At 34.8% G+C, this 24,389-nt stretch overlaps 1 protein-coding gene across 1 annotated transcript in view; it reads right to left on the bottom strand.

Moving 5' to 3' along the window:
* SPAG16 (sperm associated antigen 16) overlaps positions 1-24,389 on the bottom strand; it is a 920,765-nt gene that overhangs the window by 465,815 nt on the left and 430,561 nt on the right. Inside the window, exon 11 of the mRNA XM_045806664.2 lies at positions 20,331-20,474. Within this exon, the coding sequence (XP_045662620.2) occupies positions 20,331-20,474 (144 nt within the window). The remainder of the gene's footprint in view (positions 1-20,330; positions 20,475-24,389) is intronic.

The following is a 24,389-nucleotide window of genomic DNA, read 5'->3' as shown; positions in this document are numbered from 1 at the left end:
ATGGAGAGGCAGAAAACTATCTCATTTATAAATGCATTACAAACAAAGCCAGCCAATAACCATAATAAAGATCAGATTAGTATGGGAAAGGGTTATTTAGCTAGGGAAAGGGGGGGAGAGGGAAAAAGTAAACATTTTAATCAAATCCAATACTTTGTTATTGATTTCTCTTTGCCAGACATACCTTGTAGAATACTTATAATGCTTTTGACATTGAGATATCTGGCCAAAGCTATTGGATTCGTCAAGGTAAAAGCTCAGTTACTGGCGTAATCTCTTGTATTTCATTTATATGTGATTTATTCCTCTTTCCACAAGAAGGCTCTTATTATTGATAAAATAAGTAAACTTGAATCCCAAAGGAAATCTGATGTCCACTCACACAAAATAGGCTTGTAAAGTGTTAAGTAGCAGCCAAGAAAAGGACTCAACAACATGAAATCATGGGTTTCTCTTCTTTTCCCTTTTCTTTCTCTCTCTCTCTCTCTCTCTCTCTCTTTTTTTTTTTTTTTTGGTGCAAAGTTAATGCTAGTCAGATTTTCTGTCCTTTTATGTGCTAGCCAATTCTGTTATCCTTGAAGTTGCAAATTACGAAAAGTTATATTCCTACATTTCAAATGAGAGTTTTGTTCTTCAAAAAAATGCAATGTCACTTACTGCCATTAAGTCTACACCTGCTTGTAGCTGGATACTTTTACACAATGTCAAATCTGCAGAGCTTTTTAAAGTAAACTATACTGGGGTATTTTCTTAGTTGGTTCATCAAAGTTAGGACAATTGTCAAAAATATCTTGACGAGCCTTAAAGATGTCTTGTTTAATATTCTCAGTAAGATTTCAGATCAGGCTCAGATATCACAGCTTCCCAAATGTTTCAAAATAACGTCCTGGTTAATATTTACTGTAATTACAGTAGGTCTTATTGAAATTTGTGTCAATCAAAGACCTCAAATACATGGAGAAAAATGAATTTATAGTCATAATAAAATAAAATTAGAATAATTCTAATGAACACACATCAGACCATTTTTATTTAGTGTCAAAAATGATGGATAGGGAAGAAATTTAATGTATAGTCTTGGTTCTTACACATTTGGTTTTAGTCTGGAGGTGGTATTTAGTATTCAGACTCCTAGAAATGTTAGCACTCGAAGGACCTCATTCCTCAGAGTCCAGTCCCTTTTGTTTTAAATCTAAGATCCAGAAGTGTCAAATAAAGTTTCAATGTTAAATTGGTGTGAGAGGAAGAACTAAGGTTGACTCTAATTCATTGCAACCTCTTACTATGTACAACAAAGACTTCTAGGTGTCAAATGCAACAGACATATTCATTGCCTATCTTATTTCATGAGTTGGTGATGTTGACCTTGTAATTTACCTCTCTTTCATGCATCTCTTCTTTCCTGGCTTCCTCAGATCCATTCTGTCCTTGCTCATTTCCTGTTTCTTGGCTCCTCCTTCGTGGACTCTAATCTTATCTCTTCTGCTCACTTCACACATTCTGATTCATTAGTTCATCTAACCCTATTCAACCCCTCCCCCTCCCAAATATGGGGCTGTGATATAATTTATCACTCAAATTGGAACAATATTTACCGCAAGAGGATGGTGCCATTAAGGAAAATTCTATAAGGAAAAAGTTCTATAAGGAAAAGAGGAATAAACTGGAACTTTTCTGAACAAACCAGGATGTGTGGTCATCTCATCCATACAAAATGATGGAATGCAAAAATGGTTTCAATTCTCTACCTCTTCTTGTATCCAAGACTTAACCCTGTAACTCTTTTAGTGTCCACCTTCTCTCACTTTGGGCTTTGGCCAGTAAAATGAGAAGGAAATAATATTGTGCCAGTTCAAGCATAATCTTCAAGAGAAGGCAAACACATCTGTTGGTTTTCTGGCATAGCTAGGCTTGCTTATCCTTGCACCTGAGCCTCTGTGTGAGAACACACCCAGCCTAGCCCGTGGGAGCAATGTGAGAAGCATGTACAGAGTGAGACAGGTGGGAGATTTTGAAGGCACTCCAGCTGACACCATCAGAAGCTGAGCCATCCAGCTAACTTGGCCTAAAAACAGATATATGAAGAAGCCCAGATGAGAGAAAAGATCTTCCCAGATAAGGGCAATACTGCTGACCTACAAAATTATGAGTTGAATACATAATTCTTATAGTAAGCTAAAGATCTTTGAGGTGGTTTATTATGCAACATTACTGTAGCAGTAGATAATTCACACACTAGCTCAAAATCTCTCTCCCGAGATTCCAGATTCACACACTAAATATCTACCTGAATGTCCCGCAGATGTTTCAAACTCAATAAACCCCAAATAAAATTATAAAATTTTCCACAAATGTATCCCTTTACCTGTATTCTTTATCTCATAAATCTAATTTTTCGAGTTAAAACTCTGAGACCATATTAAATTCTCACTCTTTTCCGATTCCAATAAGAGGGGCTATTCTTATTGAGTCTACCTTTTATATATCTTTATAAGTCACTGTTTTCTTCTATCACCACTCACTGGGCCTTGGCTCTCAATCAGGGCTCTTGTAAGAGAATTAAGCCCTAATGGTATTTAAAAAGAAATAGACCCTCTCTAACAAGGATGCCAACCAAATTAAAACAGGAGTATATTTAATACATCACTAAGACTTTTATATTGTTTACCTTGCAATTTATCAGTAACAATACTTAAGTATGTAAACCTGCTACGGTCATGTAACTGCCTTTATAATGGCTATGGTTATACTGTGATTGTGCTGAGGATTTGATATAGTTTTTAAAGAGAGCTGAAAATAAACAGAATAGCCATGCCATGAGCCAGTTTGCCCATATGGACGTGGCCCCAGTGCAAATTTACATCAAAGCACAGTGTAGATGCAGAATGACAACTCTTGACCTGAGGGCTTATGCTGTCTTTCAAGGTGTTACATCCTCTCAATTAGAATGCTTTCATATATATTATAATGCCTTTCTGAGGTGAGAACTGTGAGCTTTACTGATATTTGTGAAGAAACAAAATTTTCTAAAGGCTGCAGTGACCTGCCAAGGTTTCCTCTGTAATTTAATCAGGCCATCAGTCAGCAAGGTTAGGTCATACAAGCTAATATTTCTTTACAGCCTAGATACAGTTGAATGATTTTTGGTTTAACTAGAGGCAAAATGTTAGTTTCTCATGACATTTAACAGTTCTTGGAGTCATTATTTTGACAGCATCTATTTGACCTGAGAAACTTCTTGCTTACAAAAATAGTCTTAGGGCAAAATTTGCTTATATAAAAACTCAGAAATAAAAATGACCTCAAAGGTCAATTTTAATCATCTATTAAAAATAAATATGGGCTTCTGAGTTAAGAAGATGACATGGATCAGGCTTCTAATTTTCCCCACTCTGAGTTTATAAGAATGATCAGGAAAGGATGAAAATAAAGAACAACATGCTCTAAGATTGAAGACTTGGAAATGTCATCAAATGCCCAAGATTTCAAAAATTATTGGCTAAATATACTGCACACCAAATTGGTTGGAAGAACACATAATGGGCTGGTTTGCAGTTTCCCATCCATAAAAGAACAACAGCATTAAGAACTACTTAGGGAAAAAAAACGTAGAAAACCCCACTAATATCTCTTCAGAGGGAGAGAGGAATTTATGGGACTAGTCGTCATAATACATAGAAGGTCATTGCAGCAAGGGATGTTTTTCTGGAACAAGTGTCTAAATTATAAGCAGAATACCCAGTGGGAGCTCCTTCTAGATCTGAATGGGTCATAAAATCTTAGAAGTAGGCATTCCTTTTTAGCAAAGGTCTAAGAGAAACAGAAAGCTCATGAAGCTTTAAGGCTTATTTCTGGAAGGGGCATATAAAATAGTGGATAGTCAGCATACTTAGACTAGTTTCCCATTGAGTTATTTCTTCTTCATCTTGTTTTTTTTCTTTAAACCATAAGATCTTTGAAATGATGCTGAAGGTCAGAAGAATGGAACAATTGTAAAGAATCAAAGAAAATAGCACTCTCTAAAATCTATTCACTAACAACAACAAAAAAAGAAGAAAACAATTAGAAAACTACTGAATCCTATTCTCCAAATGTTCAAGACAACTCAGCATCAGACAACTTAGCATCTATGAAGTTAGAGAAAGTGAGGTAGGAAAAATCCAAAATGACAATCATGCAATGTATTAGGGGATGGGACATTCATAAAGATGAGATACAGGGGATGATAAACCCCACTGAAGGAAGGAATTAGAAACTAGAAATAATTTCTGGGGCGCCTGGGTGGCACAGCAGTTAAGTGTCTGCCTTCGGCTCAGGGCGTGATCCCGGCGTTGTGGGATCAAGCCCCACATCAGGCTCTTCTGCTATGAGCCTGCTTCTTCCTCTCCCGCTCCCCCTGCTTGTGTTCCCTCTCTCGCTGGCTGTCTCTATCTCTGTTGAATAAATAAATAAAATCTTTAAAAAAAAAAAAAAGAAACTAGAAATAATTTCTATATATGTTGAATATATAGAAATATTTTGTTAAGTAGAATGTATCAGTTCTATGTATTCAAATGTTTTCTATTAATTGGATAAGTACCATCTGTGGCTCACTTATCCAGGAGTGTTAGACGCAAGAGGAAGACTGTGGCAGCTTCTGAGACTGGTCAGATAAGGCAAGTGTCAGTTTCCTGAATATGCATTAGCAACTAGTTGAAGACTCAAGGTGCTGCTCAGTGTGGCTGCACCAAGAACGTGCCTTTTGAGCTATCTCAATCTTATATCCCAAGTCAGGAGGGAAAAAGGTGGATGTAAATTGCTGTATTCTGTCAAGCCTTCGTACTCGATCGAGTACGAATCCATGACCCAAATTTATTATGTATGTGAAAGTGAGTATTTGCCTGCCATGCAACAAGTCAGATTGGAAACAAACCTTGATGTGTGGTAAAAACAGCAGGATTGCATGCAATAGACAGGCCTATGGCAGTGAAATATTGGCCCAATTAAAGTTCTTTGAGGATGGACCCAACACTGGCAGTGGCAGGTGACAGATGTGATGTAAATTAGAGACCTAGAGAAAGAAGAAGGTAGCAGAGGCCACTTCCCAGGCCTTCAGGAGAATATGAAGATCAACCCTAAACTGGGTTACATGTATGGTACTTAATTATTTACAGACAAGTAAAAGAACCATGATTATAGGTCTCTTCCATAGAGCAATGAAAAACATAATTATCAAATTAAAATCTGCAAGGGAGCTACAAACAAATAAGTGCAAGGTAAAAAATATATATATACATATATATATATATATTTTATATATGTATTTTTTAACTTTACCCCTGAGATAGGGTGAAAGGATAAATTAGATGAAGTTGATAAAACAGATGAGAGACTTGAGAAATCAAATAGAATATAGGAACAATGTCAGAAAGAAAGAACAAAAAGATGAATCGTAAGAAATAATTATTAAAATAATATGAATAAAAATGCCTTGAATTAGACACAAAGATTAGAGTCAACATTTTTCATTAAAAATGAAAAAAAATTGTTTATTAAGAGTCATTGAATGGGGCACCTGTGTAGCTCATCAGGGTTGTGAGTTCAAGCCCCAAGTTGGAGCTCCGCATGCATGGAGCCTACTTCAAAAATAGCAACAACAAAAACCAAAACAAAACAAAACAAAACGAGTCATAGAATTAAGAAGTAGTATGGATCAATGCTGGAAGAAAATCCAATAATCACAAAGATGGGAGAAAAAAAAGAATATTGAAAATGTTGGGATAATGATACCACCAGTAAACAATATCATCAACTGACCATAGAGTTGTTAAAGCATCAGTTATCAAATTCTCTGCCATAAAGATAAATAATAAAAAAGAAGTTTGATTCAAACCTACAGCTCATGTTGTTTCTTAATGGAAAGAAAAATAGTTATGTTCCTTTGTCACATTAAGAATAAAATAAATAGGGGCGCCTGGGTAGCACAGCGGTTAAGCGTCTGCCTTCGGCTCAGGGCGTGATCCCGGCGTTCCGGAATCGAGTCCCACATCGGGCTCCTCCGCTGGGAGCCTGATTCTTCCTCTCCCACTCCCCCTGCTTGTGTTCCCTCTCTCGCTGGCTGTCTCTATCTCTGTCGAACAAATAAATAAAATCTTAAAAAAAAAAAAAAAGAATAAAATAAATAGTTTAAATGGTAAAATTTAAAAGAAACCCAAGAACCATTAAACAGGAGAATAAATGGTGAGGTGAAGGCTTTTACATGCATTAGGACAAAGAGAGTCATAAGAATAACTGATTGGTAAATAATGCTACATAAACTTTTGGAAAGATTTAATATCAAACAAGAACAACAACAAACCATAGAGAAAGATATTTATCAAACAAAAAAACTCCATAAGCAAAATTTATTTGAAGATTAAGTCTGGGAGATTTTCATGTATTACATTATACAAAATAGTCACATTTAACAAATAAAGGGTTCTTATAAAGAAACATAATTTTTAAAAATAAAAAAAAATTAAGAAAGTTATTCACAAAAGAAGAAATGCAAATACCTAATCTACAAGAAAAGATTAGTTTCACTAATAATTTCAGTTTTTAGTGACAATATCATACTCATTATACATCCAAGAGTTTGAAAAAAAATTAAAATTCAGACTTGGCAAGAATAGGCATGCATATACTGTAGAAGGGAGTATAAATTGGTACAAATAGAATATTACATGTATGTTCTAATTTAATATACCTGTAGTTCTATATCTAATGTAGTTTATACATAAAGTAGAATGTATGTATGTGTGTATTTATTGCAGAGATTAAACTGGACATCTGTCTGGGTGAGGATTGTACACAAAAATAATTTCATTTTTCTTCTATGTCTGGAATGATATTCAAAATATTAAGTATCAATTTAAAATGACAAAATGTGTAACATTACTTTTATTAAGTATTTTTTAAATAGAAATTATTAACTTTTATAAGAAGGATATATGTTAAGCCCTTTAAAATTTAATTAAAGTGACTCTATATCTGCTTATCATACCACCAGGTGAGGGTTTTGATAAATGTCATTTGTACATATACCTATAATTGTTTTTTTTTAATAGAACTTTATTGAGATATAATTCATATATCATAAAAATTCACCAATTTATAGGGTAAATTCAATGGTTTGAAATATGTTTACAGAGTTGTATAACCATCACCACTATTTCACCTGAGAATTTTTTTTTTAAGATTTTATATATTTATTCAAGAGAGAGCAAGCGAGAGAGAGCACAAGCGGCAAGGAGGGACAGAGGCAGAGGGAGAGGCAGGCTCTCTGCTGAGCAGGAAGCCCCACGAGCAGCTCAATCCCAGGACCCCGGGGTCATGACCTGAGCCAGAGACAGGCATTTAACCAACTGAGCCACCCAGGCGCCCTCATCTGAGAATATTTCTATCACACCCCAAAGGAAACCCATATTCATTAGTTACTCCTCATTCTTTCCTCTTCCCAGTCCCTGGTAAGCACTTACCAGAATGTTTTCAATATTCATTCATGTTGCAGCATGTATCAGTACTTTATAGATTTTATTGCTAAAAAAATATTCCACTGTCTCGGTATAACACATTTTCTTGATCTGTTCATCATTTGATGGACATTTGGATTATTTCCATGAATAATGCAGCTGTGGAAATCAAATAGCATACTCCTAATGGGCCAATGGCTCAAAGAAGAAATTTTATAAGAAAAATTAGAAAATACTTTTCTATGAATGAAAACAAAGACACAACATTCTAAAACTTATGAAATGTTCCCCATAGCATTGCTTAGAAGGTAATTCATAAATATAAATCATACATTATAAAAGAACAAAGATCTCAAATGATATCTAACCTTCCACATTAAGAAACTGAAAAGGAACAAAAGAAATCCAAACACAGCAGAAGGAAAGAATAAATATTAGAGTGGAAATAAGTGAAATAGAGAAAAAATATATAGAAAATAAACAATAAGAGTTGGTTCTTTGAGAAGAGCAACAAAACTGACAAACCTTAGCTAGACTGATCAACAAAAAGAGAGAAAAATCCAAGTATTAAAAATCAAGAATGAAAGAAAGGGCATTACTATCAAATTTACAGAGTTAAAAGGACTATTTGGGAAACTATGGATAACATAGCAATAAATATGGCAACAATGTGGCACAAATTCAATAACCTAGATGAAATGGACAAATTCCTCAAGTTGAATTAGTGAGCAAAACCTTTCCACAAAGAAAAGCTCAGGACCAGCTGGCTTCGCTGACAATTTTGCCAAATCTTTAAAGAATTAATACCAATCCTTCACAAACTCTTCCAAAAAATACAGAGAGAGGGAACACTTCCCAACTTATTCTGTGAGGCCAATATTGCTCTGATTTCCAAACTAGAAAAGACATCACAAGAAAACTATAACCTATATCTCTTATGAATGTAGATGCAAATATCTTCAACAAAATACTAGCAAACCAAATCCAGCAACATGTGAAAAGGGTTATATATCATGAACAAATAGCATTTTTTCAAGGAATGCAAAGTGGTTCAGCAAACAAAAATTAGTCGATAAAAAACACTCTAGGATAAAGACTTCATGACTATTTCAGTAGTTGCAGAAACGTTATTTAATAAAACCCAACACCCTCTCACGATAAACACACTCACAGAACTGAGAATAAAAGGGAATGCCCTAAGCCTGATAAATGCACCCACAAAAGATCCACAGTTAACATCACATTTAATGGTTAAAGACAGAACAACTTCCCCCTAAGATCAGCAATAAGAAAAGGACCTCTGCTCTTGCCATGTCTATTCAACATTGTTCTGGAGGTTTTAGCTGAATAATTAGATAAGAAAAAAAATAAAAGGCATCTACATTGGAAAAGGAAAATTATCATTGCAAATAATATATGAAGATAACACGTATAGAAAACTCAAAGAATTCTACCAAAATCTTAAAGCTATTAAATGAGGTTGCATATTGATACAAGATGAATATACTAAAGTCAACTGTATTTTTAGACCTTAGCATTGAACAACCTGAAAATTAAGAAAGCAATTTTATTTACAATAGCACCAAAATGAATAGATAATTTAGGAATAAATTTAATGATACTAGTGCAAGACCTGCATATTTGTTTTCTTGTTATGTATGCTATAACATATTATCACAAAGTGGCAAAAAATAACACAAAGATATTATTTTCTAATTCTGGAATTCTGAAATAAGTTTCATTGGGCTGAAGTCAAAGTATCAAAAAAATGGGTTTCTTCTGGTGTCTTGAGGGGAGAATCCCTTTCTTACATTACATAGCTTCACAAATCTCACCCTTCTGCCTTCCTTTTTCCATTTAAAGGAGACTTGTGATTACATGGGGCCCACCTGGATAATCCAGGATAATTTTCATATTTTAATGTCAAATGATTAGAAATCATAATTTCATCTGCAATTTTAATTTCACCTTGTAATACAACATATTTACAGGTTCTGTACATTGTCTTGCTTCTTTTCATATTTTCTATTTTTGGTCATTGTTGAAAACCTGACATTTAAAGTAATATGGAAAGTCTGGAAATCCGATTTCCTCCTCTCCAGGGTTTGTCGTTGCTGCAGTTTATTGTTGTTATTTGTGTTTCTTAATGTCTTTCCTGAAATAATTCAATAAAGTGTATATTCTTTGTTCTGTGTGGCCAAAGAAGTCTGCTTATTTAAATAATGATTGGACAGGTCCCGGTTAAATGCCTTGAAGAAATAAGTCATCCAATCTTTGGCAAGGGGCTCTGTATGCATGTTGGGACACATCCTCAAAACTATGGAAGTTTCCAGAGTGCCTTAGCCTTTGCTTCCCGCTTGCACAAGCCCTCAAGTTCAGCCAGAGGTGAGAGATTAGACTCTCCTCAAGTCTTTTTTAGACTCTCACACACCTCTCCAAATGCATGCGTCCTTTGATATTCCTAGGAATATGGCTGTATTTCAAAGTGCCTATGGACATTTAACTCTTCTGCTTTTCTGTTTAAGAATTTTGGTCAACCTCTTGTTTGACTAACTGTTACTGCTGCCTCCGGCAGCTGCAATATTAAACACATACTGATAATTGTTTGCTATAAATGCCCTGCCAAATAATATATTCATACAGAGTAAGTTCTGACTCAGGTCAAATAAAAACAAACTCTGCATAGAGGTATTTCCAGGGGGCTTCCAGAAAAACAAACAGTAATATTTATCTGAGAATGGGGCTTTGTGATCTCCAAACTTGTTCTGCACCTCCAATTGCTGGGACCACGGTTGGTTTCACAGCTACTGTGATTATGAGGCACTTGATTTTCAAAGGGAGAGAGGAATGGGAATGGGGCAATTTTTCTCCAATAAATGTTACTTGGATGGGTGCAGGCCTTTGGTTAAGTTCTAAAAAAAAAAAAAAAAAGTAGAAGAAGAAGAAAAAGAAAAAAAAAAACGATCGTAGCAATTTTTGCCAGTGTTCTCTCTGCTTTTATAGAGGAGGAAATTTTTGAAGGTTCTTATTCTGCCATTCTAGAAGTGCTTTGCCCTATGACTGGGCCTTTGAGTTAAATTTATTCTCATGGTAATATTATTCAGAGAAGATATGATATTTTAGGGGTTTGATGGCAAATGGAGAATATTAGGCTCGAGGTTCTTTTGATAAAATGATCTCATTAATAATGAGTGGTATGTGAGTATATACATGCAAGTTTGTGAGTCTATCCCTATAATCACATGATACTATTAGGAGTCTGAAAAAAAGCAGCCACATTCCTGGTCTAACATCTTCAATTCTGTTCATTTTAATTAAGTAAATATTTATTGATTCCCTATAATGTTTCAGCTGATATGCTATACTCCTGGGATACAAAGATGGGTATGATATAGACTCTGCACTTAATGAACTTACAGTATTCTTCAGTTTTTTTTTTTTTTTTTTTTTTTTGTCTTGCTAAAACAGGCCAATAGACCTGGAGACAATGTTGGTTTCGGAAAAAAACAGATCTAGGCAAAAATCTGCCCACCACTACCAACAATGCTACTGTCACCAAATGCTTATTCTGAGCCCAGGACAACCAAATGTTTTATATAAATTTTCTCGTGCAGCCTTCATGTAAACCTAAGGAAGTACGTTATCCCCTTTTTCAAATGAGCAACTGGGCTATCAGAGATTAAATAAAATGATATAGCTGTTTTCTGTCATACCCACACCGGAAAACAAGTCTGACTTTAGGGGGTGCTTCTTATGTGGAACCTCATCCTGCCGTTTGCCTGAGGAGAACTGTTGGGCAGTGTCTTCAACTTTTAACTGAACTGTGAGACTATGGGAAATACTTCTTTTCTTTTCTTTCTTTCTTTCTTTCTTTCTTTCTTTCTTTCTTTCTTTCTTTTTTCTTTCCTTTTTTAAGATGTATTTATTTATTTGAGAGAGAGAGAGAGAGACGACGCACAAGTGGGCAGAAAGGGCAGAGGGAGAGGTAAAGAATCTCAAGTAGACTCCCCACAAAGCACAGAGCCTGACGCAGGGCTTGATCTCATAACCCTGAGACCATGATCTGAGTCAAAATCAAGAGTTGGATGCTCAACCAACTGAGCCACCTAGGCGCCCTGAAATATTTATTTTCTTAAAATTTTTCGCTATGGTGATCACATATTACTTTTAAAATTAAACAAAAAAATTAAATAAGTTTAAGAAGGAAAGCATAATATATACCCCTTCAAAGAATGCAAAGTAGACCATTATCATTTAACAGGTATATCTCAAAATTATCTTGGTAAAAATCTACTGAGGTTTCCAGATGATCAAAGCATCCACCTCTAAAGCTCAGGAAGAAGCAGGACATTACAATCTTATGGAAATTGTACATCGACTTCTTCATTATGCTTTGAAATCTGAACTCTTGACTCCATGTTTCCAGTAAATAAAAAGGTTATTCATGCTTCTGTGTTTTTTTTTTTAATAACTAAATGATATACTTGTCAAGGAGCTTTCACACTATGGTTTTAGGCACCATATAAATACATAAATAGATAGCTTGTACAGGGTTTTGTAGAGGCCTATTTATTCACAATTCATAAATCAGCTTATAAGGGTAGAAGTTATGTTTAACAGGATGCTCTCAGGTCTATTTCTGCCTCAGGCAACGAACTCAGGGAAAAAATGCAGCACTCTGAAATTGTTTAAACCACTAATCCCAAATACTTTCATTTTATAGAGATATTTAGGAAGATACACGCTGTTTCACATAATAAGTTCTGAGCATACAAAAGAAAATGCAACCCCAAGCATCAGAGAACTGGACGATGTATTTACCTCAAAACTACATCACTGTCATTGGTATAGTTCCCTGGTATAGGAAAAGAGTAAATAATCTATTATTAGGGTAGCATAGTGTGTGTGTTTTATTGATCTATCAATATTAACCTGGAGATTGATATGCAACTTTGTGTTTTAGTTGCCCAAAGCTGGCCTAAATAGACCAACAATAATAAAACATGCCTGTGGATATAGGTCAAACACTATACACTTTACATTCCTCAAAAAACAAACTAAAATAAAGAAAAATAACAATTTTAAAAAGCTTTTCTTTTTTGTGTTTCTAGCCAAAGGAAATTGTCATCCTAGAACATAATCTGAAACCTAAAAAACATAGGAAATATGCAGAATTCTTTCTCTCTTCTTTAAAAACAAAATATGGTAAGTTTATTGGTATAGTTTTTAAAAACTTTATGTTTTTTAAGACCTAAGAGTAGATATACATACATCTTTTCACATTAATTATGTTTATTTTTCAATTTATAACCATTTTGATGTTTAACTTGGTAAGAACTTCAGACATGTTGAAATATGGTTTGACAGTGTTTTCTTGGTGAGACCCAGACATCACAGCATACTTTTCCTTTCTTATCCCACTGTATTTAAGGCTACCAGCTTTTTAAAAAGTTTTGAGTTAATCTCTAAGTGCTCAAAATACCTATAGGTATTTTATTGAGCATATATGTATCAGGCAATAGTATTTGTGTTTTTAATATACTATAGCATTTAGCCTTCACCATCAACCTACAAAGTAGGTGTCATCATTATACCCATTTCACAGATGAGAAAACCGACAGGACTAGCAAAGGTGAAGCTGGGATTCTAATCTGGGCAACCTGAAGCTGATTCCATGTGTCAGTGGTTTAGAGTAGGATGTCTATGCTTAGTTTCTACTTTGTGGCATTGGGCATTTCACTCTTTCAACAGTGCAAAGGCAATGCCAATGCACATCCTGTGCATTGCTCCACTCATTCACCATTTTCAATAACTGACAAATCTCTTTCACAGCTAGTTCCTTAGTCTACCCTATAAATGCAAAGGGTGCTTTACCTTACCAATGTATGATTGCCATCTAGTGGTGAATATGAAGTAATAGCCAGTTCTACAGTGATGGTTACCCATGTCATTCCTAAAACTTGTCTTGATACACAAATCCGGCTAAGGAACTTAGATACAAACAAAATCAATTTTACTGTAAACAACTGATAGTAATGATCAGCGTGTGTATAGTATTATTTTGAAACAATACACACTTTGGGAGACTGGCCCTTTGTGACAAAAGTTTTTAAATGTCACCAGTTGTATAGTCTGTATAAAATTGGTTCAATGCTTATAATTAAAAGTTTTCCACATACATTTTCTTTTGTGAGTTACAAATATGTTAGGAAATGCCAGTGTTCAAACTGTTTTAATAAAAAATAATCATCATTAAAGGAAAGAAAAATATGTAGCTAACATTTATTGAGAATAAACACCAACAAGTAACTAAGCTTGCACAGATATGTGAGAGCCTGGACAGGACTTGCTCCTATGCTGATTTTAGGTATTTTAGGTATTTCTGCCTGTTTGGTTTTATGTGCCCACTTTGTCCTATTACCTGTAAGCACCCATTCCTCTTTTGATCTATCTAACTCCATGGCATCCAGATTCTACATTCATCCTCCAGAGCTTCGTAGTTTCCAAGTTATTTCAAAATCCATTCTCCTTGTCAATTCCAACACATGAGGCTTAACATTATTTGCAAACATATGTGCCTTAAATACAGATGCTGGATTTTTATCCAACCATTTTAAAGCAATTTTCAGTATTTATCTACTATTATAATTTATACTATAATGTCCTCAGAGTAGAATCACTTATGTTTTCAACACTTTTCAAATACAACTCTTATTTGGTCATTGTATATTGCTTTTTTTAAACATATGACTGAATTCCATTTCTACTTTCTCTTTAAAAGTTTTGCATCTATAATTGTGAAATGGGCCTATAGTTTGGGGGAAGGGACTACATTTGTTCAGTTTAGATTTATGTTTTTGCTATATTTTTAAACCCAGTAATAAAATTTCCTTCTTTTCCTTGTCTTCAAATAATTCCTTGAACCTAAAAATTAATTAATTTTTTTAAATAAAGTTTTAAAAACTCAGCCAATAGAACTGTTCAACATGGGAGCCCAAGGTAGAACTTCCAGAATTGTTTTCTTTTTTCCATTGTTATTAATCTATTCTGGGTTTCCATTCCATTGATTCAGTGTTGGTAATGTTTATTTTTATAGAAATCTATTATTTTATCAAAAGTTCCAAACATATACATATATATGACATATATATATGTGTGTGTATTTTTTTATCTCTGTGGCTTTAACTCCTCCCAAATCATAAGGTTTATATTTCTGTTTCCTCACTTTTCTTTTATCAGCAGTTTTTTGAGGTATCTACTTATATTATATAGTTTCTTATTTTACTATTTCACTATTTTTTCTCAAAAAACCTTTTAGATTAATACATATTCACTCTTTTTATTCTAATTTAATTTTTTTTTAATTTTTTTAATTTTTATTATTTTTTTAAATGATTTTTTATTATATTATGTTAGTCACCATACAGTACATCCCCGGTTTCCGATGTAAGGCTCGATGATTCATTAGTTGTGTATAACACCCAGTGCACCATGCAATACGTGCCCTCCTTACTACCCATCACCGGTCTATCCCATTCCCCCACCCCCCTCCCCTCTGAGGTCCTCAGTTTGTTTCTCATAGTCCGTAGTCTCTCATGTTTCATTCCCCCTTCTGATTACCCCCCCTTTCTTTATCCCTTTCTTCCCCTACCGATCATCCTAGTTCTTATGTTCCATAGATGAAAGAAATCATATGATAGTTGTCTTTCTCTGCTTGACGTATTTCACTTAGCATTATCTCCTCCAGTGCTGTCCATGTTGTAGCAAATGTTGAGAACTCGTTCTTTCTGATAGCTGAGTAATATTCCATTGTATATATGGACCACAACTTCTTAATCCAGTCATCTGTTGAAGGGCATCTCGGCTCCTTCCACGATTTAGCTATTGTGGACATTGCTGCTATGAACATTGGGGTGCATATGGCCCTTCTCTTCACTACGTCTGTATCTTTGGGGTAAATACCCAGTAGCGCAATGGCTGGATCATAGGGTAGCTCAATTTTTAACTTTTTAAGGGACCTCCACACTGTTTTCCAGAGTGGCTGTACCAACTTGCATTCCCACCAAAAATGTAGGAGGGATCCCCTTTCTCCACATCCTCTCCAACAATTGTTGTTTCTTGCCTTGTCTATTTTTGCCATTCTAACTGGCGTAAGGTGTTATCTCAGTGTGGTTTTGATTTGAATTTCCTTGATGGCTAATGATTTTGAACATTTTTTCATGTGTCTGTTAGCCATTTGTATGTCTTCATTGGAAAAGTGTCTGTTCATATCTTCTGCCCATTTTTTGATTTGTTTATTTGTTTCTCGTGTATTGAGTTTGAGAAGTTCTTTTTAGATCTTGGATACCAGTCCTTTATCTGTAGTGTCATTTGCAAATATATTCTCCCATTCCGTGGGCTGCCTCTTAGTTTTTCTGTTTCCTTGGCTGTGCAGAAACTTTTAATCTTGATGAAGTCCCATAAATTCATTTTATCTTTTGTTTCTCTTGCCTTTGGGGATGTGTCATGAAAAAGGTTGCTTTGGCCGATGTCGTAGAGATTGCTGCCTATGTTCTCCTCTAGAATTTTGATGGATTCCTGTCTCACATCAAGGTCTTTCATCCATTTGGAGTTTATTTTTGTGTATGGTGTGAGAGAGTGGTCAAGTTTCATTCTTTTGCATGTAGCTGTCCAATTTTCCCAGCACCATTTATTGAAGAGACTGTCTTTTTCCCACCGGATGTTTTTTCCTGCTTTATCAAATATTAGTTGCCCAAAGAGCCGAGGGTTCATTTCTGGGCTCTCTGTTCTGTTCCATTGGTCTATGTGTCTGTTTTTGTGCCAGTACCATGCTGTCTTTGTGATCACAGCTTTGTAGTACAGCTCGAAATCCGGCATTGTGATGCCCCCAGCTTTGTTTTTCCTTTTCAACAGTTCCTTGGAGATTCGGGGCCTTTTCTGTTTCCATACAAATTTAAGGACTATTTGTTCCAGTTCTTTGAAAAATGTCCTCGGTATTTTGATCGGGATAGCATTGAAAATGTAGATTGCTCTGGGTAGCATGGACATTTTAACTATGTTAATTCTTCTGATCCATGAGCATGGAATATCTTTCCATCTTTTTATGTCTTCCTCAATGTCTTTCAAGAGTGATTTATAGTTTCTAGAATAAAGGTCCTTTACGTCTCTGGTTAAGTTAATTCCAAGGTAACGTATGGTTTTTGGTGCTATTGTAAATGGGATGGATTCCCTAATTTCTCTTTCTTCGGTCTCGTTATTCGTGTATAGAAATGCAACTGATTTCTGAGCATTGATTTTGTATCCCGCCACGTTACTGAATTGCTCTATAACTTCTAATAGTTTGGGAGTGGCTTCTTTTGGGTTTTCCATATGGAGTATCATGTCATCTGCGAAGAGAGACATTTTGACTTCTTCTTTGCCGATTTGAATACCTTTGATCCCTTTTTGTCGTCTGATTGCTGTTGCAAGGACTTCTAGTACTATGTTGAATAATAGTGGCGAGAGTGGGTCTAAATTAATTTCTATTCTTCATTTATTCATTCTTTTGCTTTTCTACATTTTGTTGACCAGTTGTAGTTTTTAATTTGAATTTATAATTCACTAATTCTCATTTTTTTGGTGTGTGTTTAATAATAAAGCAGTGAAAGCTATGAATTTTACTCTGACTACAGCTTTGGTTACATCTTATACATTTGGTAAGTATTGTGGTACTGACTGTTCACCAACTAGGTAGTGACAGTTTACAGTTCCTCTGTGACTCAATAGTAATTTACTTTTTAATAATGCAGGTTTTATTTTATTTTAGTTATTTTCTTTTATTATTAAATCTTGTTTACAAATTACAGATTGTGTAATTATATTCTGAAGAACTCATTTGCACTAAATTTTTGGCTTAAGATTTATATGTTTTAAAACAAAACTAATAATAAATGTTTTTGAAGTATCTATATTTTCTCTTCATAAAGTATAAAGTTCAACATATACTATTAAATAGACTTACTAGTTTATTAATTCCTCTAGTTCCATTGTAGCTTTGTTTTACTTGAAAGATTAAAAACTGAAATAATCTTTTGACTCTGATAACTACAGTTTTGTCAGAATCTTCCTGTATTTACCAGATCTTTTGTTTTATATATTTCTACATCATATTACCTGAATCTTCAAGTGAAAAGTCATCTTCTCATTTTATTTTTTTCATCTGTCAATCCTTCTTTGCCTGATATTGATATTTCTATGACTGTTATATTTGTTGTTTATGCATTGAAAAGGTCTACTATGGCAAGGGAAATAGGACAACAAAGACTAATTTGGGTAAGTCAGGGTATACCGCTGTCATATCACATAGGATTAACCCCCAAAAGAAATTTGAGTTATGTCATTGTGGAAAAAGAGACACCGCATTGAATAGTAATCAGGAAGACATCCAGTTGGAAGTTACATAAGTTACAGTTCCTAGTTACAGCTAAGAACAACTATAATTAAAAATTAAATAAAGAAAATATACAAGTTTCTTTTCCTACGTGAAGAGCACAGGGATCACGTATGTTTCAGTATATAGTGTGTCCACTCTGAGCCTCTTCCAAGGGAGTAGAATCAAGTAGAATCAAGTTGATCACACATACGGGCTCTGAGAAAGACTTCAATTGCATTCACTAGCCAAAATCCAACTACATATTGAAGTATCATATTTGAATCAAATTTATTTTGTGTTTAATTTTTAAATTATAGATGAGTATACAGAGAAAGAGAAAAAATATTACCTTCAACAATAAACAACTTTTTACTGACCCAATTACCTTAACTATAATAAAAATCAAATGTCACAAATTTAAATTTCAGAGAGTATAAATTTCAAGTTTAAAACATAAACATTATATATATGTATATATATTATATATATATATTATACATATATTATGTGCATATGGCCTTCAGTGTTGATTTGCATTCTAAAATTTTGAGGTTTTGAATATAAACTCTTTCTTTGATATTTCTACCCCAAATATAAAAGTCTTTTTCTTGTTGTTTCTAACAATCATTTATCACTTTTCATTAATCCTACAAAAAGAACACTTGCTATTCAATATCTCTCACTTAAAAACATTTAAGTAGTTGTTTCTCATTATTTTTACCCTATGCACTAGGGGAAAAAAAAAAAAAGAGTGTAGCTGCATTTTACTACAATTCTGCCAAAGAAAGTACTGAATGTAAATTCATATTATGAGTGAATAATGATGTATTTCACCTCATTTTAATTTCAATAATTGAGTGGGAAAACAGGAAGATCTATTAAAAGGACCTTGTGCTGGTCAAGCACTAATGAGAAAATCTCTGAGTTGCTGGCTGCCATGGTAACAGGGCATTATGGAAACCTGATTAGCATGGCCAGCAGCTACAAAAGTGATAGACTATACTACTAATTGTGTTGTCTCTGCTAGCAAGATGGGCTTTATGTTCCTAAGGGGTGAGGAGTGGCATGAATCTGTTCATCTGTATACCAGATATGAAATGCACTACATGTTTAAAAATTAAGTTCACACACCTAGTACCAAAAATAAATTACACTTTGAGGAGCTTTTCAAAAATTAAAATAAATCAGCTCACTTTTCTCATTAACTCACAAATTTCTGAACAATTTGGTTTATTTTTATTTCAATCTAATTTCATTTACATTCAAAAGACAAAGATAGTTTTAAAAGAAAGGGAATTTTGTGAAAACATGAAAATAAATCAATAGAGTCCTCCAAAGAACAAAATTTCTCAATGGAATAGTTTAGAAATTGTATCAAGAACTATGAGCTCCAAGAGTACCTAGACCAGAGAGTGTTAGAGCCAGATGCAACAGTGTTTACAAATGTCAAATATAATGATGAACGAGAAAATATAGTCAGGATTGGGGGTAGAAGTTGCCCTCAGGAACAAGTGTGGACAGAGCTTTCTGCCACTAGAAATAAAGTTATCTGTGTGTTTAACAATGTCTTTACTTCTGTGCCCTTAGCCTCTGGGTACCCAAATACAGTGAATTCTGCAATTACAGGGTTTGATGCTTTCACTTTTGCTTTGCTCTCTTTAATATCTTGAATGTCATTAAATTTTTAAAGAAACTGATCGCTACCTTCTGATCCTTTTTGGTAGATAACTTAATTCTAAGAGGAAAATCTGCAAGATTAAGAGAAGCAAAGTAAACACTGGCATGTATTCTTGAATAGAAATCATGTGCCTTGTCAAAGCTTGTGTGTACAAGGAGCATTAATAGTGCTTGTCCTGGGATACTTATTACTTTTGTTAAATGTGTCAGCATATGGACTAATTTTTACATGTTCCAAATATCAAAAGCAGTCAATCTAAAATCAATATAATGAAAGCCAAAAAAGCATTTATGTACATGTCTCAAAATTCAGTGGAGGGTGTGGGGTTCCAGAGAAAAAAGTGTCATCAAAGCCAGCAAAGTATAAACTTTCATTTATACAAGATGACTAAGTCCTAGAGATCGATTGTGTATCATAGAGTCGACAATACTGTATTGTATACTTAAAAATTTCTAAGAGGGTAGATGCTACATTGAGTATTTTATAATAAATAATAATAATAATGTGGGTGGGTGGAAACTTTTGGGGATGATAGGTATGTTTATGGCATAGATTATGGTGGTGGTTTCAAGGATGTATACTTACTTTCAAACTTACCAAGTTACATGCATTAACTTTGCACAATTTTTTGTATGTCATTCATACTTCAATAAAGTAGTTAAAAAAAAAAAAGCCAGTAGAGTGATAAAACAGAGTAAAGAAGTGCATTCCTGGAGAGAGTAGGCAGGTTCAGGGAGCTGTGTGTACTGACCTGGGATGGAAGCAGCAGCTGGAAAGCCAGTCGGTGTGGCCGAATCCTGTGAGAAGCACGTTGCCTTTGGGGAGCCCCACCAACTTCCAGAGGCGGTCCTCCCCACAAGTGACTAGGATGTCTTTGCGGGGGTGCAGGATGATGCTACACAAGGGGAGACAAGAAAATACTGTTACGGGGAGATCACAGCAAATGATTCCATATTATGAATAAATGAAATGACAGCATTTATCCCATTTCAGCGAGGTAGGACTGCTCGCAGAGTGTTGGCTCAGAAGTCAGAGGAGCCAGGTTCAATGTCCTGCCTATAGCTCTTAATGCTTGCAGTTTTCTGATCGCCATCAATCTAACAAACTTCTCTGGATCTCAGATTAGTCATTTGCAAAGTAAGATCATTGGTTTAGGTGAAAATCTTAATCCTGACTTGAAAACAATAATTTTGATTTTTCTTTTACAGAGGAAAATCTATGCCAGTGATAATTGCGTTAGGATATTTGGACCAGTAGCCACGCTTATTATAGAAAATCAAGATTCTTTTCAGACTACAGTGTATCTTAAATCAGGCATTATCCAGGAAAAGATCATCAATCATAACCACATTATCATAGCTCTATAACAAATACTATAAATGAAACATTAACTCCATGGCCCACTATCTACACAAAGTGAAGAAGCTCAAATTCTAAGCTAATATGCCACTTAAATTGGCTTCAGTCAATGCACAGTACACAAATTACGGTAATGAATTCAGGATGCATAAGGCAATTCCCACTCTATAAAGGCATAGAGGGAAATGAGAAAGAAGTATGTAAAATTAATGATTAACACATTAAGCAGTATTATTTGAACTGGGCTATGATCATTGTGGCTATTTAAATATTGGAGTTAAACCATTCTAAAATCAAGAGTCTACAAGGTTAATGCCTGATATTTTATCTATGGCAATGCTTTAATCTTATTTATATAGAGTTTCATCTATGCTTTACAATGTAATAGGAACAAATGTGCCTAATGTTAAGCACCTATTAAAATACCAGCCTATATATTACCAACAAATTGTTCAATTTCAACATAGCCATCTCATATCAAAGACATAATGCATTTACTTGCCTATATAGTGAAGTAAAACAAATAATGACTTAAAAAATAAAAATTACACATTCATTTCTCCTGCAGTCCATTCTACGAATGGCCTTGTTCCTTTCTTCTGCAATACAGAATTTAGGAAAACAATTTCCCAAAGACATCATGGTCTCAGTCCACACCTACATCGCTAACTCCAGGGCTTACATGAGAGCAAAACTTTCCTCATTATGGATCCCTTCCAGTAATACCATTAAATCCCAAAATTTGGGGCTGCAAAATTATGTCCTTGCATTAGACCTATACAGTTTTGGAAATCTGCTGGGGTCAGTCATTATTGGAAATATTCAATTTACAGGCAGGTAATCACTACAAGCAGGACCTTCTTTTTAGTGAAACACTGCTTCATTTTTCTCCAGCATTCTGTTGCTCAAAATAAATACAAAAGGGAAATTAGTCATTTTGCAATTCATCACAATGGTGGTTTGTGACTTTCAGAAGGCCAATCCAGGAAAGGAATTTATTACAGCTCAAATGTGGTAGAAGATACATTTATAGAACTTAATTAGAAGAAAAATATGATGAGAGGTAAAAAATGTCAGATTGAAATGAATTCTATATTCAAACACACATAAGAAGGCAAACCAAATCCTTGAAGCTACTGAGTATGATATATGTTGGCTCTAAGCTTTCCTGGCAGACATGTGCACACTTGACTAGATGATAAATTACCCTCTTTAAGTAAGATAACTAAAATCATTGATGTTTTTACGGACTTCGAAAGATAAGTTTCCAGGATGACTTTTGTGAGGGGAGCTATTTGTAGGAGTTAAGAAAAAAATATAAACACAAGCTCATTGGTAGTTAATCAGTTTTGAAAGTGTTCTTCCAGACTCTTTCTGATCCCTTCTACTTTGGGGCCTCCTTCAAACCACTTGTAATGTCTACTTCTACTTTGTATGGTCTAATCCTATCATCATAATCTCAGGTTTCTTTGTTCATAAAAACCTTTTCTAATAATGATTCTTTTTTTCTTTTTAAATATCTCTCATCTATAAATGAGTTTTCTTCTAACCATTCTGGACAAATTTTGATCAAGCACAGATATTCTAGTTTTTAAAGAATACATGTTACTTCATCCATGAAATGGTCTTTTTAAAAATATACATTTATCTCTCTATGAAATGATCTTTTTAAAAATATACATTTATTTATTTATTTTAGAGAGAAAAAGGGAGAGACAGAGAGTACATGAACAGAGGGAGGGGCAGATGGAGAGGGAGAAGGGAAGCAGACTCTCTGCTGAGGATGGAGCCTGACTCAGGGCTAGATCCCAGGACCCTGAGATCATGATCTGAGCCAAAATCAAGAGTCAATCACTTAACCAACTGAGCCACCCAGGAACCCCCATCCTTGAAATGGTCTTTAACTAAACAGAAACATGCCCAGCATATACAGATGAGAATGTTTTCATTAATAATCAATCAATCAATACTTGTTATTGAATTGGTCACTGAATAACTATATCAGCAAAGACTGGGTCGTAATGATAAAGACCCCTGATCAAGAGTAGCAAATCCCAACTCAGATCACTCTGTGTGATCTTGTTATTTTCTGGAAATTGGGCACTGGCTAGGTTCAGAGTAGTGGGGGATGAATGAAAGATGTTTGAGAAAGAAGTACTTGTGATCTAAAGCAGAAGTTGGACAACATTTTATGTAAAGGGCCAGATAATAAATATTTTAGACTTATGAACCATATGGTCTCTGCTGTAACTACTTGACTCTGCCATTGTGGAATGAAAGCAGCAATAAACAAAACATAATGAATAAGCAAGGTTGTGTTCCAATAAATCTTTATTTACAAAACCAGGTGGTGGGCCAGATTTGGCTTTTGGGCCCTAGTTTGCCTACTTCTGATGTAAAGCATTTGCATGGCATGAAATGGCCTAGTGTTTAAGAGTGTAGGCTCCAGAGTAAGATGTGAGTTTGAACTCTTGCTCCAGTGTTTACTTGCTAGGCATCTTCAGATAAGTCACTTCAGTAGCCTTTTCCTCAGCTTCCTCATGTGAAAAATGAGAAGAATATAGTATTGACCTCATATAAGTAAGTAAATACAAGTACAGGACTTAGAATGGTGGTAGGCAAGTAACGAACACTCAGTGAACACTATCACAGCACAGAGTCCCTGAGGCCAGAATACCTAGATTTGAATATTGGCCTACAAATTCCTCAGTAGCTAATTACATTGTATAGTGTACAGTCTCTGTTTCCATATTTGTAAAAAGGAGGGACTCATAAACCTCATTCACAGAGGTGTTGTGAGGATAAAATAAGTTGACATATGTAAAGTGGTTGAAACAATACCTGAACATGGTTGGCTTTTCATTAAAGTTAGCTATTATTATTCAACACTATTGTACTTCATTGTAACCCAGCCCTTCATGTAGTTAACTTCTATAAACCATACATGCTTCTTTTAAAGAACATGGGTAGTAAATTTAGTACTTAAAATTGTAGATACTTAAGAGAGAAATGATGTTTCCATATGGCTTTGACAGACACTGGCTACTGCTGGGCTTTATATGATGTTAAATCATCTGGTGAAAATGCAGCCCCCACACATAATACTTTCACTAGTAAACATAATAAAGTTTTGTGGTTATTTCATGATATGACTTTTAGAAATGCATTGAGGAAAATAGTAGACAGTATGTATACACTGTCTATCTCTGTCTTCATGTATACAACTGGCACAAAGTAGTTGTGGGCCATGTGGGAAAGCCTCTGCTAGGCCCTGGGCAACCTCAGATAAGAACACAGTTCCTCTCCCCAAGCTCTGTCCACAATAAGTGTCCCTGTCGTAATCATAAAATGACTTTGCTTCTCAAAGATGTCTTCCTGAAGTTCTAATTAATAAGAATAATGAGCTCTTACTTAATATCTTCCTGGCACCTGCCCTAAGTGCCACAAAGTC

Source organism: Ursus americanus, chromosome 1, assembly GCF_024610735.1.
Source record: "Ursus americanus isolate L20-20 chromosome 1, mUrsAme1.1.p, whole genome shotgun sequence".
Lineage (NCBI taxonomy): Eukaryota > Metazoa > Chordata > Mammalia > Carnivora > Ursidae > Ursus > Ursus americanus.
Note: the sequence above shows the minus strand (reverse complement) of the source record. Positions and strands in the feature narration are given on the sequence as shown.